We start from the raw sequence: 17,148 nt of genomic DNA, 5'->3' as shown, positions 1-17,148 counted from the left end.
TCAACCCTAGGGATTTAAAAGAAATCTGAAGGGCTACCATTCGCTCTGCCAAGGTGTGAAACTTGCAAAAAGGAAACTTCTGTGGCCAGGGAGGGCTCTTACCAACACTCAGCTGTATTTGGAGAGACCACCAAATCTCCAAGAGAATTTCCAAGTTAATACCATTTGGGTTCCCTAGAACTACTTTTGCATCCAGTCCTTCCAGCTCAAAAGGCAATGGTGGGATGCAAGCCCGTTTGCCCTCTGAGGGCTCCACGCTCAGCCACACACTGCTGCACCTGCACTCAGCAGAGGTGAGACCATGGACAAGGACTATGGGATGGCTCTCTGGACGCAGCCACTATAACTCAGTGTGGCAACTTGTCCAGGCAGTGCTCCACGACTTCATCCATCTGTCTGTCTGCTCCACAGACCCCTGCAGTGTCATCAGCTTTCTTTGAGCAAGGTCCTGCTGGGAATCTGGGGGAAGCCACCCTGCAGAACATCAGTTTGCTTTCTCAGGAACTTTGGTAATGCTGAAACATATAATCTCTTTGCTTTCATGTAACTATCATTTACATAAGTGCAGGAGGCAAACCCCACATGTGAAAAAAAAAAAAAAAAAAAGCTTTCATCGATTTTTAACCATTGTTTCCTGCTGGGGTGTGATATCATACTGTTCAAATTAATCACTTCTGAGGAGCATTTGTGAATTTCCACAGTACTAAAGTCACTGAAGTAGGTGACTCAATTCCATGTTTGATTTCTTTAAAATGCTGTCCAAGCTATGGGGAAAAATAGTCGGCACCTGGTATCGGTTTTATAATTGGGTTTTTCCATATTAGAATGGGAATTTTGTGAAGACTCAATTAAAAGGAGCGCCCTCCTGTTCTTCTGTCACCCATCAGACTGAGTTGACACGAATGCCAGCATGCTGTCATACATACTCCTCTCTTGTCTGCTGCTCTCTGTGCAAGCAGAGTACTGTGGTGTCCGGGAGATTATCCGCTATACACAGCGCCTACTTGTAAGTGGCTGTTCAGCACCTTAATTCTGAAAAAGGCATGCCTGTGCAGGACATGATAGCAAATACTGACTTCTCACTTGCTCTTCTTCCAGGATGATAGTTCTGTGAGTTGCCCATGTAGGCAGACAGCTACCAGTGTGAGTACATGGCTTTTGGGAATATAATGAGACTGAAAAAACCTGTTCTTGTACATTGGATGCTGGATGTTAACACTCATTCTTTTTTGTTTTCAGTCATGTTCGTGTCTCCCCATTCCTGAAGTAAGTAGATTTCTTTTCAAGCTCTTGTAGATGTTAAAGAAGTTTGGTATTAAATGAGTTTAAGTTTATTCACTTTGCTCCTTATGTAACTTCTGCTTTCAGTTATAAAGACAATATTAATACACCAATAGCAGCAAAACTGAGCTTGATGAACAGTTGTGGGGAGGGGAGCAGAAGCCTTCCCACTACACAGCAATCAGAATCAAGCCCAGATTCAGGCAAAAGTCCTCTGTAGGCTTGACTTGCATATCAAGAGATCCAGGCTTTTGCTTTGAAAATCTCTGCAAGGCTTTGTTTTATGGCTGGGTGCCTAAATACTAAGTGAACCTGGGCTAGAGATGTCAGGCCTCTGACTTAGCTCTAGGTGTATCCAGCACTGTTTCATTGTTTTAAACCTCCTCAGATGTGGTGAAGCCCCAGCATCTGCTGAAACTATGCCTCAAAGAGGTAATGTTTACAGTTTGAGGTTTTCTGAGAGATAGGACAGTCGTTTCTTATGGCACACACGAGAATCCAGTGTTTTACAGTGCCCCCAAAGGTCTTCTATCAGTTTTCAATGTATTGCAAAATATGTTGCATTTGACTGTGACATACTGCCACATCCAGGAATACAAATTTCTTCCTTCTGTGGATAAACACAGAATGCATTCTGGGTTTCTCTAATGCTTTCTTTGTTGCACAGCGTGGCCATGAACTGGCATGCTTTGTGGATGGAACCAAACACCTGATGGAAAACACATCTTCCAATCCAGTAATTACAAGGCTTTACTGGACCTTCCAGGCTCTACTGGATAGAAGCCTCTGTAAAGTAAGACTTTCTTACTTTTCTACAGATTTTTTTTATCTTTTACAAAAGAAAGGATTTTAAAAATAATTTAAACATTTTCAGATAAGTGTTTCATTAATTTCAGACGTGTTTTAAATATTCATATTGTGCAGGAGCCAGATAAAGCTGCAACATGTGTGAGGCAATGAAAAGTTTTTAAGTTGGCAGAGGAAGAAGGGGGATGGGCTCTGCCCCACTGTGCCTCTTCTCCAAACCCTTTGAACACAGATCTCTGGGAGATGAGCTTTATTTAAATTGCTTTTCTACTCTCCTTTCTCAAAATGTGTTTTGCCATTAAATAATAATGATCTAACACTGGAGACTGGATGTGCAGGGGTTGCCTGGCTGCAGCCAGGTGGGCAGAGCATCCTTCTCCTCTGCAGCTTTAATCCCACCTAAGCAGCAGTGTCTTCACTGATTCTCAGCTGTGAAATACAGCTGTGACCTGCAGCATCTTGCAGCTTGTGATGATGCTCAGGAAGGCTCTTGGGTCCTCCTTCAGGTGCCTTTTCTGAGGCAGTGAAACATCCTTTATTCACAGACTGAGCAAAGCTCCTGTGTGATTCAGTGGGACACACAGGATGCTGACACTGCAGTGCCTCCGGCTCCTTAAAGCTGCCTTCAAACTTGCAAGGAGGAATAGTTTGGGTTGCCTTGAGACACTGATCCCTTGCCCCAATCTCACCCAGCTCCTCGTGGTATCCATGCTGCTTTCTGGGTTGAAACAGCCTCGTTTAAATGACTTCAGCCAGAACTGAATATATTAACTGAATATATAACATTATACGACAATCTACCTTCTTAGTCACCATGAAAAGCCATTCTTACACTCACTGCTCAAGGAACAATTCTCTGGGAAATTATTTTGAAATCCTTGTGTAGCTCCAAATAATGTATATTTTCACTGGTTCATCTAAATTCTTTATTTAGCTTTAAAATCTTTGCTAACCCATTCTTTGTTCCTTCTTTCACAGAGATTGGCACATGGTGACCAATGCCAGTATGAAACCAAGGGAAATGTGAAGGAATTTTTGAAAAAAATCCTGACAACCTATCAAGAAATTGATAAATTCAATGCTTAGTGGGGTTTTTTTAAGATTTTTAAAAATCCAAAGTCTTTGAAAAGAACAGAGAACAGAAGAGTTATTTATTGTATTTATTGTCCACCTGGAATATATAAGGTAGAAATAATCATTAATAAACCAATACAATTATAATTTGCCTGGCCACAAAATGTATTTGAGTCTTCATTTTATGTTCTGTACTTGGTGAAAGGTTGGAACATCCTGTTATCATACCTGTAGGTGTCAAAATGCTTCTGCAAAGCTCCAGTCCAACAATTTCACCAATAGGAGATGCTCCAGCAAAATTCACACTCTGCCCACTGTATAGCGCAAGAAATATTTCAGGACTTGAGATGGAAACAAAAAAATCTATGTTTTCTTTCTGCATCACTTATTTTTTGATAATATCTGCACATCATGAACAAATCACTTAACTTCCTTGCAAGGCTGCAGGTTTTCCTGCCCATAGCCACTGTTTTTTCTTCTAAATATTCAGTAGTAGACAACTCATGAACATAACTTACAAAAACAAGACTAAACCCAGAGTTAATTACAAGTTCTTAATGGGGTTGTGCATTTGGAATGTGTTGTGGACAACTGCTTCTTTCTCAGTATCTAATGCTGGCTTTTTTTATATAGAGCCATGAGCTCAGCAATGCTTCTCTATCACTTCTCTACTCAGCTCAACAGAAGAGTCAAAAATGGAGCTTTGTTGAAAAAAGAAAGCAACCAATGTGTAAGAGAAGATGATTATCTCAGACGCCTATTCCAGTCCTACCAACACCTTTCTTTGATCTCTTCACAGTAGGGAAAATCCCAAATTTCATCTCTGCTGTGGCTCAGAGAGAAGCAAAAGCATTGCAACAGGGCCTTTGAGATGGGATATCTTAAATACCTCCAAGGACTCATATCTTCACCACCTCCAGTGGAGTGAGGTGGATTTTTCAAAACCTCCAGAAAGAGACAAAAAGCATATAATTTCCTTTCTTTATTTCATTGATGGGGTGGACATGTTTCTGGGGTCAAAAGCATGATGGAAATGCTCATCTACACTGCTGTTCTTAAGCCTCCCATTTGTATGGGCTTCGGGAAAAGACAGAACTGGGTTGTAGAAAATGCATCTGATACACCTATATGAAAGGAGTCAAACTTATGTAACAGATCAGAAGCATTTTCTTGTGTGTTTCTGATGCCTGTTTCAAATATGATAAAGAAATAACAAATGCTAAAATAGAAAAGACTATTCTCTGTTAACACCTACAAAGATGAAACCAAGAAATAAACCAACTATTTCATCTTTCTCACATTTTCATATCTTCCTACATTTTCTATGCCATTCACCTCAGGCAGCTCTCTCCTAAATAACCAATTGGTTTTTTGCATTCTAGTGCAAAGAAAAATCATGTACGATTAAATCAGCACAATGATTCAATCCCAAAATATCCATCTGACAGATCAGCACAATGCTTATGTCTGCTCCTGGCCCTAAGCAGAAGAAAAAGGTGCATTCACATCCATATTGAATCTATGATGCTAGATCCCAAAAGTCTAAGTATCATCTCCACCAAACTGATATTCAGTCTTGTTTATATTTCCCAAATGCAAACCCAAGCTATTCCAGTCTTCCTGTTTTGCTGATGTTTTGCTTTGTGTGTGCAGCTCACCTGCACTGTGTCTAGACATATTATGTAGCAAGAGGAAAATCTGAAAGAAGTTGATTCATTTTTATAGATGAGCAAAAGACTTCACAAGTCACAGGACTGCAAGGAAAAATACAACTCTTTGTCTAATACTTTTTATTCCCAAATTTACTTCATTAAATTTATGAAACACAGGAATGGTGAAATCATGACACAAGCAAAAGATACATAATAAATTCAGCTTTGTCCAGCATAAGCTGGCAAGAGTGGAATATAGTCAGTCAACTTCCAGTCAAGAGACAATAATAGGAAACTCTTGCCCAGAATTTGAAAAAAAAAAAAAACCAACTTTTAAACTGCAGAAGATACATCTGCAAAATATCTTTTATCTGATGCCTCAGTTTGCCCTTGCGTGAGAGGAGTGATCACAGTGTGCTTAAACCATTGAGTGCAGGATTGTGCAACCTGAAAGAGGAGCTCCACTGCCGGCTGCCGCTGAACCCCTGCGAGCTGCTGCAAAGTGTCTGCTGGCACTGTGACCTCCCCACGCTCCCGTGAGTCCAGAACGGGGCAGTCCTTCATCCTCAAATATTTTCACCGTCTGCCTCCCCACAGGCATATTCAGATCTTCTCCCCGGGACCCTTACACCCTGCAAGACTCTGCAAGCCCCAGGGCAGGCTGTGGGCAGGGCTGGATGTCTCTTGGCAGGCCAGAGCATCCCTTTAGCTGACCCTGGGCTGGCTCCTGCGGGATCCGGGACCCAGTGCATGCCCATGGTCCTCCTCTCACTCTCGTGTTTGCCTCTCAATAGGATTGGAAACTGACAGATGAAAACAAAAGGCAACTAATCCATTGAGTTACTTAATTACCTTAACAAGTACCTTCTTCTGTTATCTCAATTATCTCCCTGTTGCAGCTCTCTAGCGGGATGTGTCATATCATGCTCTGATGGAGAGGATGTGGCCCGGGGCAGGGGGGACAGGGGAGGTGAAGAAGGTCAGACATTCTGTGTGCAAGATAACTTATCTGCACAAGTCAGTCGTATTGTGGAAAAGATTGACAATTATTAATTGTCAATCAACAGTGACTTTGGGAAGGAGCCCCTGTTCCAGCAATTCAGACCTGCCCAGGAGCCCATGGCTGGGTGTGAGCTTGTTTTCAAGTGTGCACAGCTCCACACTTGCCTCGTTTCTACACCTCCCATCAGGTACAGGAAACTCAGAGCCAAGGTGGATAATTTGCTTTATGATTTCAGAGACAGAAGCACTGGGTAACTGAGGATGCAGGATAGGAGTGGCTATTTTTTGCAAACTGGGAAGTAACACCATTATCTGTGTGCAAAGCTCCTCTTTCTTCAGGAATGCCTGCTCAGGAGAGTTCAGTGTTGGGCATACACAGACCAGTTCCGTACCATGTTCCACCACAACTGCAGTATTTTCCTCCTTAGCATGAAGTAATGCAAAATTGTATGCTAAGAGTGACCCAAAGACATTTGAGAAGTATTTTGCTCTTCAGCAAAGAGGAATTCTCCCAATGCTGCTACAGCAGCCAGCACACAACTCTTTCTTTGAAGGGTTTTGTTGCTGACAACTGTCAGCCAGAAACCCATTCACAGAATCTGCAGTTCCACAGTAGAATCTTCTTAGTCCAGGCATCCTCAGAGCAGCATGGATATTGCAAAACTTGTAGTGCTGTCTTCAGAAACACAGCTAGGACAGCTCTATGTGTGGAGTCTCTGCTAGGACACTTACCAGGGCAGAAGTACAGCAGCAGAGCCAAAGCTCTTGTGCTGCAGTCTGTTATCCCTGATTTTACCTAACTCCATGACCTGCTTCAGGACAAGCCCAAGCCCTGAGCAGTGCCAATGGTCTAACATGAATCTGTCTCTGATGATAAACAAATGAAAACAGCTTTTGAAGATATTTCTGGAGGCACTAGAACTGCACCAACACATATGGCATGCTGTTGTTCTTACCTTAATCTCCTGCACCCCTGTAAGAACAAGTCTGGTATATGCCATGCTATGGGAAGGACAGGCAGAGGCTGCTGTTGAAATGCTCCCAGCCATTAATCACAATTGGTACACAAAAGCAGCTTTGCATTCTTATAAAAGAAAGCTGATCTTATCTGGGCTATCCTCACAACACCCTCTTGAGGCACATGGACAAGCCTCACTCTTACAGTTTTACAGAAAAGTAAGGATTTTAGTTTGTTAAGATGAAGAACTCATTTCTCTGCATTTTACAGTTTTCTGAAGACTGGTGGTGTTTGCTCGTAAAGTTCAGCACACACCAGGGTTTCACATTGTCAAGACTCAATAATATCACATGAAGTTATAGCATAGTGACAATATCAGGTGGTCGTACTGGGAAGACTAAAGCCACAGGAATTGCAGCTCCCAGTCCCAGATAAACCTCTACCTGCTCATAGGGGCTTGCAGCTCCCTTCCCATCTCCTCTATTGGCCTCCCACTTTTGATTCAATCAATTGAAAAATCTCCAATAGTGAGCACTAAAGATTCTTCAGGACCTGTAGGGGCATCTGCCATGGAAGCAACCACAGTGATCTATAAATTGCAGCATCTTCATGGACACACTCCATAGCACAAGTTGTACAATGTTCAAAGAATAAATCTTTTGTCATCTTCCATGAACCTCTGTAAAAATCCTGAATTTTTATACCACTGTTATGAGATACAAGATAAAGGCTGTCTTTTTCCTATTGGGATACAGATGTAGTTCAGGTAACAAAGGAGTGAAAGAGCTGAAAAGAGAAGGCAAAAAGCTTCAGTAACACAATGTCGTGATTGCAATATTTTTTTTTTTGTGAATCACACACAAAAAAGTCAATTATGCTTATTATGAATGAGCAATTTTGTCTAAATTGCTTCTGCTATCTTAAATCTAGTAATGAAGTAACACATGATACAATCCTATGCTTATATCAGGTTATAATATTTAAAATATCAGTAAGTACAAAACTACCTTAAAGATAATTTTCCATGTATAATACCAGTGATATTTCTTTTTACTCATGTTAGAAACAGCATCATCAAGATACTTTACAAGAAAACAGATGCCCTTGATTTTTTTCATTGTGTTCATATTGCTTATTTTTAATTTGATAAATTTCAGACTAAATAAGTATTTCCCAATAAGTCAACAAAAAGCCCAGGAGTGAGGGGAGTTCCCCCTAACTCCCCACAAACTGGAATTGTAAAAGAGCAAAAGAAGAGGGAAATCATGACTTAAGAGATGAAGATAGTGATCTGCACAGTTCTGACTTTGCAAGCAGCCTGTGGGAGAGAAGAAACATCTTTTGTCTAACATTGACTTCAGGCAGGATATAAATCAGCCACTGATATAAGATTGTTCCACAGTGGCACAAAGTTTCTCACTCTCATTCTGCCATACTTCCATATACCTGACGTCATGCAATCAAGTAAAACAGAACAGAAAGGAAAACATGAAACTGAAGATCCCTGCTGACCAGAAGGGATTTTCAGCAATATAGAGCACTTAGAAAGACAGGCTGTGGCATTCAAAGAAAAGGAAAAGTACAAACATGCATTTAATTGCTGTCACCTACTCAGAAGCAAGTACCCTACAGACCTTTTGCTTCAGCACATCTCTCAAGGGTTTAAGAGAACAGGCATTTAGGGCCCAATGAACCCTTCAGTGATGGCTGACTGAGGCAGCAAAAGTTGTACAACAGTTTTGAGGAACAGGGAAGAGAAATTTATCAGTTTTAAAGTACAGTCTCCCTGCTCCTCACACACTCTGTGATACCGAGGGCAAGATGTGCAAGTGAAGGATCATTTAATTCAGCTTTCACCATTCCAATAATCCTCTTACTGATCTTTGTGGAATTAAGAAGAGATCTGAGCACAGCACATAGTCTGCATATTTAAATATAATGCCCTCATTAACACAGAGCATAAAGATGGGGAAAAAAAAGGAGTGGCAAGAATCAGGGAATCACAGAACTGTTTGAGTCGGTAGGGACCTAGAGCTCATACTGTTCCAACCTCCTGCCCTGGGCAGGGATACCTTCCATGAGTCCAAGCTTCTCAGGTCCCTGTCCAACCTGGCCTTGAACACCTCAGATTCATCAAATCTCTTTGATTTTGATGAATCAAACAGACTTCTTGGGTTATGTGGGAGCTGCCATTCCATGCTGCTGTTGGAATATTGCTGGTGTTGCCACTCTGCCCCTGCTTAACTGTGCCAAACCCTGGGTCAGACTAGAAGGCCAGATCATTCCAATGACTGCTGAAAAGTTTATTCCTTGATAATTACCTCCTGCAGAGGTCCAGTAGGTAGAAAAAGCTTGGGCACTGGAACAAACTGATTATAGGGATCCAGAGATTCTCAGGCTCTGAGAATTCCCCTTGCATGAAGGGAAACCCACGAGGGCAGTGGAGCAGTGTGGATGAAGCAGAAGCAAGAGGTGCAGGAATGCTCTGCTGCCAACCCCATGACTGCTGACAGCAAGGCATTACCAGCTACAGAAATGAACAGAGAATCTTTACTCTGATTTTATACTTATTTAACACAAGGAAGAAGGACTTGTTCCAAGTTGTTCCAAGGACTTGTTCCAAGTTCATGAGCAAAACCTCTGTCTGGGTGTATGGATGAGAGATGCATTAGGCAGTAGCCATGGAGGCATACAGAAGCCTAGCCTGGTACTGGTTTGATACTAGAGATATTTATCAAAGGAAATAAATGAAGAGCATGACCATGTCCTAGGAATGGTCATGCTCTTCAATACAAATATGTTATGAAATTATTTAGAATGTACTCAGTCAAAATACAGACAGAATTCCTGCTATAAACAAAGTATCTGAAGTTATTGGCAAGATATTATAGGCTGACTATAATATCAAAACAGAAGGTCCAAAAATTCTCCAGAGAAGCAGTGATTAGAAGATACTGACCAGCAAGTGACACCTTTGCTACTACTGACCCCAGGAGGTGATGGGGTGACTACAAAAGGCCTGGGACTTTGGAACAAGGTGGCTGTACCTAAACAGTTTTGTATGCAGAAAACGTGTCTGTGTGGGATGCAAAACTGTCCCACCCAAAAATAATTGTTCATTTTCCATCCAACACTTCACACAGGAGGGAGAGGGCAAAGAAGAATGAGACTCACTGGGTGCCCTCAGTTAAGTAAGTGTATTTTGAAATTAGATTAGGCATATCATTAAATGATACTTGGACAAGCTGTCAGTTTTTCTGTTCACAAAGGCCAACTCTAAGTACATTCATTAAAGGTATCTTTTCAATCAACATCCAGGTAAGTACTTGTGGCAGCAAGTTTTATCCATTCAGATTTATCAGTAACGAAAGGAAATCTGGCAGAATTATCACTCCTTACAAGTCTTATCTGATACAGTAAACATAATGGATGGATCTATGATGAATCTTTTCATCCTAAGTGTCTGTGTCTCAAAACAAAACTATTTTCAAGCAACACCTATCTGTTCTTACTGGAAAACTATATTCTTAATGAAAACTTTCAGAAATGTTGTTCATTTTCAGCAACTGAAAACTAAGGAAAAACCCCTATTTTTCAATGAAGTGTTCTGAGAAAACCTTAGGAGAATTAATAATAAAGAGTACAAGCTTCTTGTTCCCATTTGATTTTTCCTCAAAATTTCTTGGAATCAAGCAAATCTGTCATGTGTTCTACAGCTGGCACTCCTCTGGCTCCATTTTGAAAAGAAGCTCAGTTATTGCTGTGCTTTGGTTTTACTTCACACTACAAATTTGCAGTCATCCCTACTGAAATTCCTGATGAAGCTGGATGACCAGTTATTGCAGATTAATCCACAAGGATTAGATTAGCTAGAGCCCAGACTCAAAAATAACACACACCCTTTTCCAAGGAGGACCACCCAGGCTTGTAATTTGGCTGTGTATATTACAAAAAGACACACCAGTAAAGAGCATCTAAAAGTGTATCAAGACGCAAATCAACTCCAGAATCAGCGGCACACAAAAATATAGCAGTTAAAAGATACAGCCTTGAGAGGGTCTTTCTAGCAGTGTTTGTGCCCACATCCAGGTTGTGGTACCACACACAGAATTGCAGAATCCCAGAATCATTTAAATTAGCAAAGATCTCTGAAATCTCTGAGTCCAGCCTGTGACTGAACACCACCATGTCACCAGACCACAGCACTGAGTGCCATGTTCCATCTTTCCTTTAACACCTCTAGGGATGGTGACTCCACTGCCTCCCTGGACAGCCCACTCCAATGTCTAATCACATCTTCTGGGGAGAAATTCTTTCTAATGTCCAACCTAAGCCTCCCCTGAAGCAACTTAAGACAATGTCCTCTCATCAGCTGGTTGCCTGGGAAAAGAGGCTGACCCCCACCTGGCTGCACCCTCCTTTCAGCAGTTATTATACAAAGTGGTAAGGTCCCCCCAGAGCCTCCTCCTCTCAAAGGATGTGATAAATTCTAACAGCATGAGACACACTCTTGGCTGCTACACCTGGCTTGCGGTCTAACATTATTTGTAGTTTTTCTGGACTAATCCCAGTCTTTAAAGATTTTGAAAATTAGATTGTGCAAACTTTGTTATCCCGCAAAATCAAACTAATAAGATAATGGCATGCAGGTGTGGTGCAACTATACAGGTAATTAGACTAATAAATCAGATGTAGAGATTATAGATAATGATTACTTACACATTACCTTCTCTTTCAGGGCTAGGAGCTGTATTATCTATCAAAACTGACAGATATCAACTCTGATTCACAGATCAGTAAGCAAGTTCAGGTTAGGAAAGCTGATTTCTATCCTTAGTGGCTTTCACTGAATAAACAAGAACCAGTTTAATAGAATCAGCTCTGGGCTTCTTGAATCCAAACATCTCCTCCCAGATCCCAAAACATGAAATAGCTCGTCTACTTCATCCCTTTGGGGCAGGACACCTCTCTTCTCAAAGGGCCCCAAATCCATTGCAGCACATCAGTGACGTGCAGCCCAACAGCCCCTGCACGTGCAGCAGTGTCTCCAGCCACGGTGGGGATGTTCTCCACAAGGCTGCAGTTGAAGGATGGCACTTGAACAGAAATAACACTTGAAGGGAGCTCAGGAACCCATGGAGTCACAGGACAAAATGGAAAATGTGCAAAAAGGACATGATGCACCTGAAAGACAAATCAAGCAGTTTGCCTGAGGGCTGCAAGTGTCACCTGATGGTCTGTCCCCTGCTCCAGTGGGACTGCAGTGCTTCACTGCCATGTGATGAGCCAAAAGGCCACTGCAATCTGACAGCAGTGCTGTTGTATTTGTTAATATGTGTGAGGGACCAGACACACCCCAGGGGTGAGACAAGGGGGCCCATGCTCACAGAGGAAGCTGACTCCTATTCCCAGGAAACCAACCACGCTGAGCATCCACAGCTCAAACAGCAGCAAACCCAGATCCTCAACTGCAAGCTGTGCATGGGCTGTGTTCTCCAGGAGCTGGACAGAAGCAGCAGCAAGGTTCAAAGAAAAGTTCCCATACTGTGCTCAGTTTATTAGGGAGATTTAACATGTGCTTTTTTTGAGGAACCTGCAAATACAATAGCAGGATTACTGAGCAATTTCTTGATTGGGAACATCAGTGTAGGAAGATGTAGATAGCAATGCTGTTCTGAGGACAACATTAGTTGTCAAGTTAGAAAGCTCTGGATTTATAACTTAATTTATTTTAGAAATATGAACCTTGAGCAGGTTGGATAACAATCCATGATGTTGTCATTGGCACCTAGCAGAAATTGGAATTAATTAGTATTTGAGTCTTCTCCTTCAGCAAATGCATTTAACAATCAAATTATATTCATATACATTAAATACCATAAATTCTGGAAAACATCCCACATACTGTCAAGTTTTGGCTAGCAAATCACTCTCTGAAGAGATGAAGAGCAGATAGTTCAAATAAAGAGCTGCTCAAACTTTTTTGGTGGGAACAATCCCTGCTGGTCAGGCTTTAATGGACAAAGCATGTTCTGCTCCATCCTCATACCATTAGTACTGGTTTTGAGATTTACAGAACTGCACAGTGGGAACAGAGATAAGCCATAACCCATGAGCATATATCTATGAGTGTAAATATACACCCATGAACATAAAAAAAGCGATTTCTGGGCCATTCTAAGGCTCTTTTCTACTGTCATGCCTGCTAGGGTATGTTGGTAAGGCATTGTTCCTTATTTAAATGAGTGGCTTCCCTTTGGTAACTAAAAGGCATGAATATATAAATAAATGTAGATGTATATACACACATTTACACCCCTGGCACATATGCATATCCTACTATCTCCTTATCAGTCTGCAGAGTGCTCAAAGTTCTAATATAAAAATAAATCCCAGAGACTGATATGCGAGTTCCCTCTTGTGACCAAGTGATGTTATAGCAATACCTGAAAGGACACAGAATGTGTTTGAAAAAACACATTAAGAGAGAAAAGAAACAATGCAAACTGCAGCAAATCCGTCAGTTTTGCTTTTCTTTTTTGTTCACCAGCCATTGCTTTAACATTAAAAGAAATTTAAAAAAACCACCATCTGTGCATAGTACAGGAAAGAATGAACTGGAATATGTCTGTGAAGAAGATTGTCAGTAAAATGAATTAAAAAGCAAGATGAGGATGCTAAAGCTAAGATACTATTTCATCTATGCATAAATCCTAGACCTCACAGATGAAATCGAAATAAAGTGGAGAAAAATGGTTGATACCCCTTCTATAACCTTTATTGTTGTCAGAATTCCCCTTCCTGGCACAGGAACTGCAACAAACCTACTTCCTCCTGCCAAATGGGTGAACAGATTTTCTCAAATCTGTGAAAAAAAAGCCCAGCACTTGGCAATGGCAGAAAAAGAAGATAAGGACATAAAGAGAGCATGAAAGATTGCAATATAGGATTGAAGGGGAACTTGCACAGTTGTTGAATCCCTTCCTCTGATCTGAAGTATGGTCTTGTATGTCTGCACCATCCTTATCCAAAATTTTCTTACCTGCTCTGAGGTTTTCCAAAGAGGGCTCTGGAGGCTTCATAAGCAGCTTTGCCAAGCTATAACTCAGCTATAAAACTACACAGCTTTTTCTGGTATTAAAGCTTAAAATGTTTGCCACTACATCAGGTGCTGACTTAACAGGTATTTCTTTTACCAGCTATTTTTCTGATCAAATCAAATATTCAGCTGCCTGCTATGGACAGCCTTAGTTCTCTAAGGCCTGTGTTTGCTCAGTGTGAAGGGCATCTATTTATTAAAGAGGATAATCAGAATCAAAAGTATTACAGATGGCATCTTAAAGACAATTTTTTTGTGTGCTCAACTCAAACACATTTATCAGAACCTCAGTGGATATGGCCATTTCAGAGGATTTCATTACTCGGGCCAGACACTGTGATCTTTATACCAACACCAATAAACAGAAGCTGAATTAGCTGGCAGGTTATTTTTAACTCTGCTTAGATAATATTGAGTCAGAGGATCAAATAACCTGTGCTTTACAGATTAGTGGGCAGTTACTCATTGAAAGTGTCACAGCACTAATACATTAATAACCTAATAGGCACCAACAGCCCTGAAGAGCCCAGGCCTCACCCCCAGCCTTGCCCCAGGGCCCCAAGTGCCCATTAAAGCTCAGCTCTGGCCTGTGAACCCCTCCCTGAGCAAAGCAGGAGCTTGTGCTGGAACCACTGCCACCCCTGAGCCTGCCCAGGAGTCCTGACCCAGCCTGACCACGGACCTGCCCCACCTGCAGGGACCTGCTCCATGGTGTGGCTGAACCTGGCTGTCACCTGTGGACCTGCCTTGCTGAGCTGGGTGCCAGACCCTGGCTCCCAGCCGGCCCTCATCTTACTGGAACCTTCATCAAAAAGTTAATGATTGAAAAACTGTTTGGTTTTTTTTTTGCTAGATAGAGATTATAACTACATAGATATATGTATTGGAATTAAAGAATAAAACACATTGGCCCAATGGGGTTTGAACAGCATGCCTACAGTACACCACAGGAATACAGAAGTTTCTCTACACAGTTTATTTTCAGACAAATTATAAACTATTAATACACCTTTGTGCTGGCTCTTTCCACAGAAAGTACAAACAGCACCTCTATCAATAATTTTCTTATCTTGTTTTGCAGTTTGATGGGCATGTTAACTGTACCTATTAACAATTTTGTCTAAAATGTATGTCTAGCATAAATACATATATAGGAACTGTAATATAATATCTTATAGAATCACAGAATTAAACAATGGGATTGTATTGGACTGCAACACACCTAGAGTTACTCCCTTCAGTGACTCATTCTTATTTCTGGAGAGACAATAATAGACTGCTGTTGCATTTCTAAAAGTGCATCTCATAAAGATTTGGTCATATAAACCCATGTTTTATCTCATAATTAAAAAGGAACGCTTTTGCAAAGAGGCATATAGATAGACCATTGTTTTCCTAATTGTATTTCAAGTTCAGTGTGTACACTAGGAACTTTTACAAAATAACTTGGTGATTTCTATTCCCAAGGCTGTTTCTTGCTGCCTGCCTGGGCAGCAGCCGGTGTCTAGCAGAGCAGCTCATGAGCCTCCAGCAAACACGACATACTAACCCACTTTCTGGGCAGGAGCCTCATTCACTGCTCCAGTCTGCTGTGTTAGGTTTAAATTGTTAATGCTGCCGAATTTGATCAAAAAGTTTAAGTATTTGGGTTTTAAATTAAGAATTATAATTAAAATTTTAAAAGGAATGGCTACAATATAGGACTTATTTGGCTTAGCACACTGATACAAATGCAACTGCTTTCAGAGCCAAGCTAAGACTGACCCTGAATACCCTTCAGCATGGAAATGATGGGACCTGTGTGAGTTCCAGCCAAAGCCCAGCACCATGGCCTCTTCTGTGATCTTCCAAGAGCTGAAGACAGCACTCCCCCAAGAGCTGTGTCCTTTGGTTATGCGGATTTGTCAGAATCATGATCACAATGAAAATGAAGCAGAGCTTGCATTAAAATAAGTCCTGCAAGGAAGTTCAGCTATGCCAAAGTATGTGTGTCAAAAAAGCTGGTGGTGAGTTCTTTTTGAGACCTCCCTGTATGAACTGGGTTTGTGCAGCAATATGTACTGTATGGCTTCCTGCCTGATTTTACAATAAACAGCCTAATTTCCTTAATTTTTTTTCTGAACTCTCTCCTTTCACTTTCACAGTCTGTCTGTTAAAAACTAGTTAAGAAATGGCCAATAATTTCTAGAATTTTCACACAGTCCTTGTAAAGCTTTCAAGTTCATGGCATACAGATTCTGAATTGACACATATTCAATCTTTGGTCTCAGGGAAATTTTGATTTCCTGAATGCTTTCTTATACTAATTAACTCATGGCTTTATTCAAACCGTTTTTTTGATTACTACTTCAAAGACCAGTGATAAAAAATCTGAGTATCATTCTTGATCAAAGGGCAGAAAGAGTATGTATTATGAAACCTGTGTGAATTACGATGCACAACATTCCTGTAAACACCATAAACATGAGAAGTGTATCTTTCTGTGAATCTGGTTTGAGGAGAGACAACCACAGGAGGAAGGCTAAGCTTGACTGTGAGTGGCTTTGACGTGGGCAGTAAGGGCTTGGGAAAGGAGAGCCTGGATGCAGGGCACCTGTGCCAGGGCCAGCCTGGAGGGGCTCTGAGCAGCCTGCTCTAGGGGAAGGTGTCCCCTGCAAGGGATTGGAGCAGCCTGGCCTTTAAGGTCCTTTCCACCCAAACCATTCAGTGGTTCTACGATCCAGGGATGCACCTTCCCTTTATCTTGTATATGACATGAAGGATTTGGAGATACCAAGTTCTGGTGTCAGGTTCCTGGGGTATGAGTAGAATGAGAAGACAGAATCTCCTGGGTGGGCCCATGTTTGTGCCTATTTCCTTCCAGTACTGTCAAATCCATAGCTGAATTTTTTAAAATTCAAATATACCTGTAAGCATCTGAGCAATAATGACTACAGCTATAAAATGCATAGAATTCTTCTACACTACTTTATACTTGTCCATTAGGTATAAAATGGACAAGTATAGGTATAAAATGTGTTTTATAAACACATTTAGGTATAAAATGTTTTTCTGCTAGACCATATCAAAACAGGAAACTCTTCTATACAGAAAGCCTCAGAGATTAACCTATATGAATCTGACTAAGGTACATTTGAACCTGTTCCTGCACAGCAGCCAAAAGGTTACTGGCAATGCACCAGAGAAACCCATGACTGGTGGATTTAGATAGTAGCTGCAAATCTGCACTAATCTCTGTTTACAATCTAGCCTCTACTACTGTCTACAGAGAGTAA

The 17,148-nt window shown here is 41.2% G+C and overlaps 1 protein-coding gene across 1 annotated transcript; it reads left to right on the top strand.

The window, feature by feature from the left end:
• Nucleotides 1–224: 224 nt before the first annotated feature.
• Nucleotides 225–3,174, top strand: LOC136563200 (interleukin-9-like). The gene is made up of 7 exons (XM_066560438.1): nt 225–293; nt 412–487; nt 894–1,006; nt 1,099–1,143; nt 1,240–1,266; nt 1,949–2,074; nt 3,067–3,174. Exons 1-7 carry the CDS (start codon nt 225–227, stop codon nt 3,172–3,174), a joined length of 564 nt encoding a protein of 187 aa, XP_066416535.1.
• Nucleotides 3,175–17,148: the final 13,974 nt, after the last annotated feature.

Source organism: Molothrus aeneus, chromosome 15 (genome assembly GCF_037042795.1).
Source record: "Molothrus aeneus isolate 106 chromosome 15, BPBGC_Maene_1.0, whole genome shotgun sequence".
NCBI classification, from domain to species: domain Eukaryota; kingdom Metazoa; phylum Chordata; class Aves; order Passeriformes; family Icteridae; genus Molothrus; species Molothrus aeneus.
This window is presented reverse-complemented; position numbering and strand designations above follow the sequence as displayed.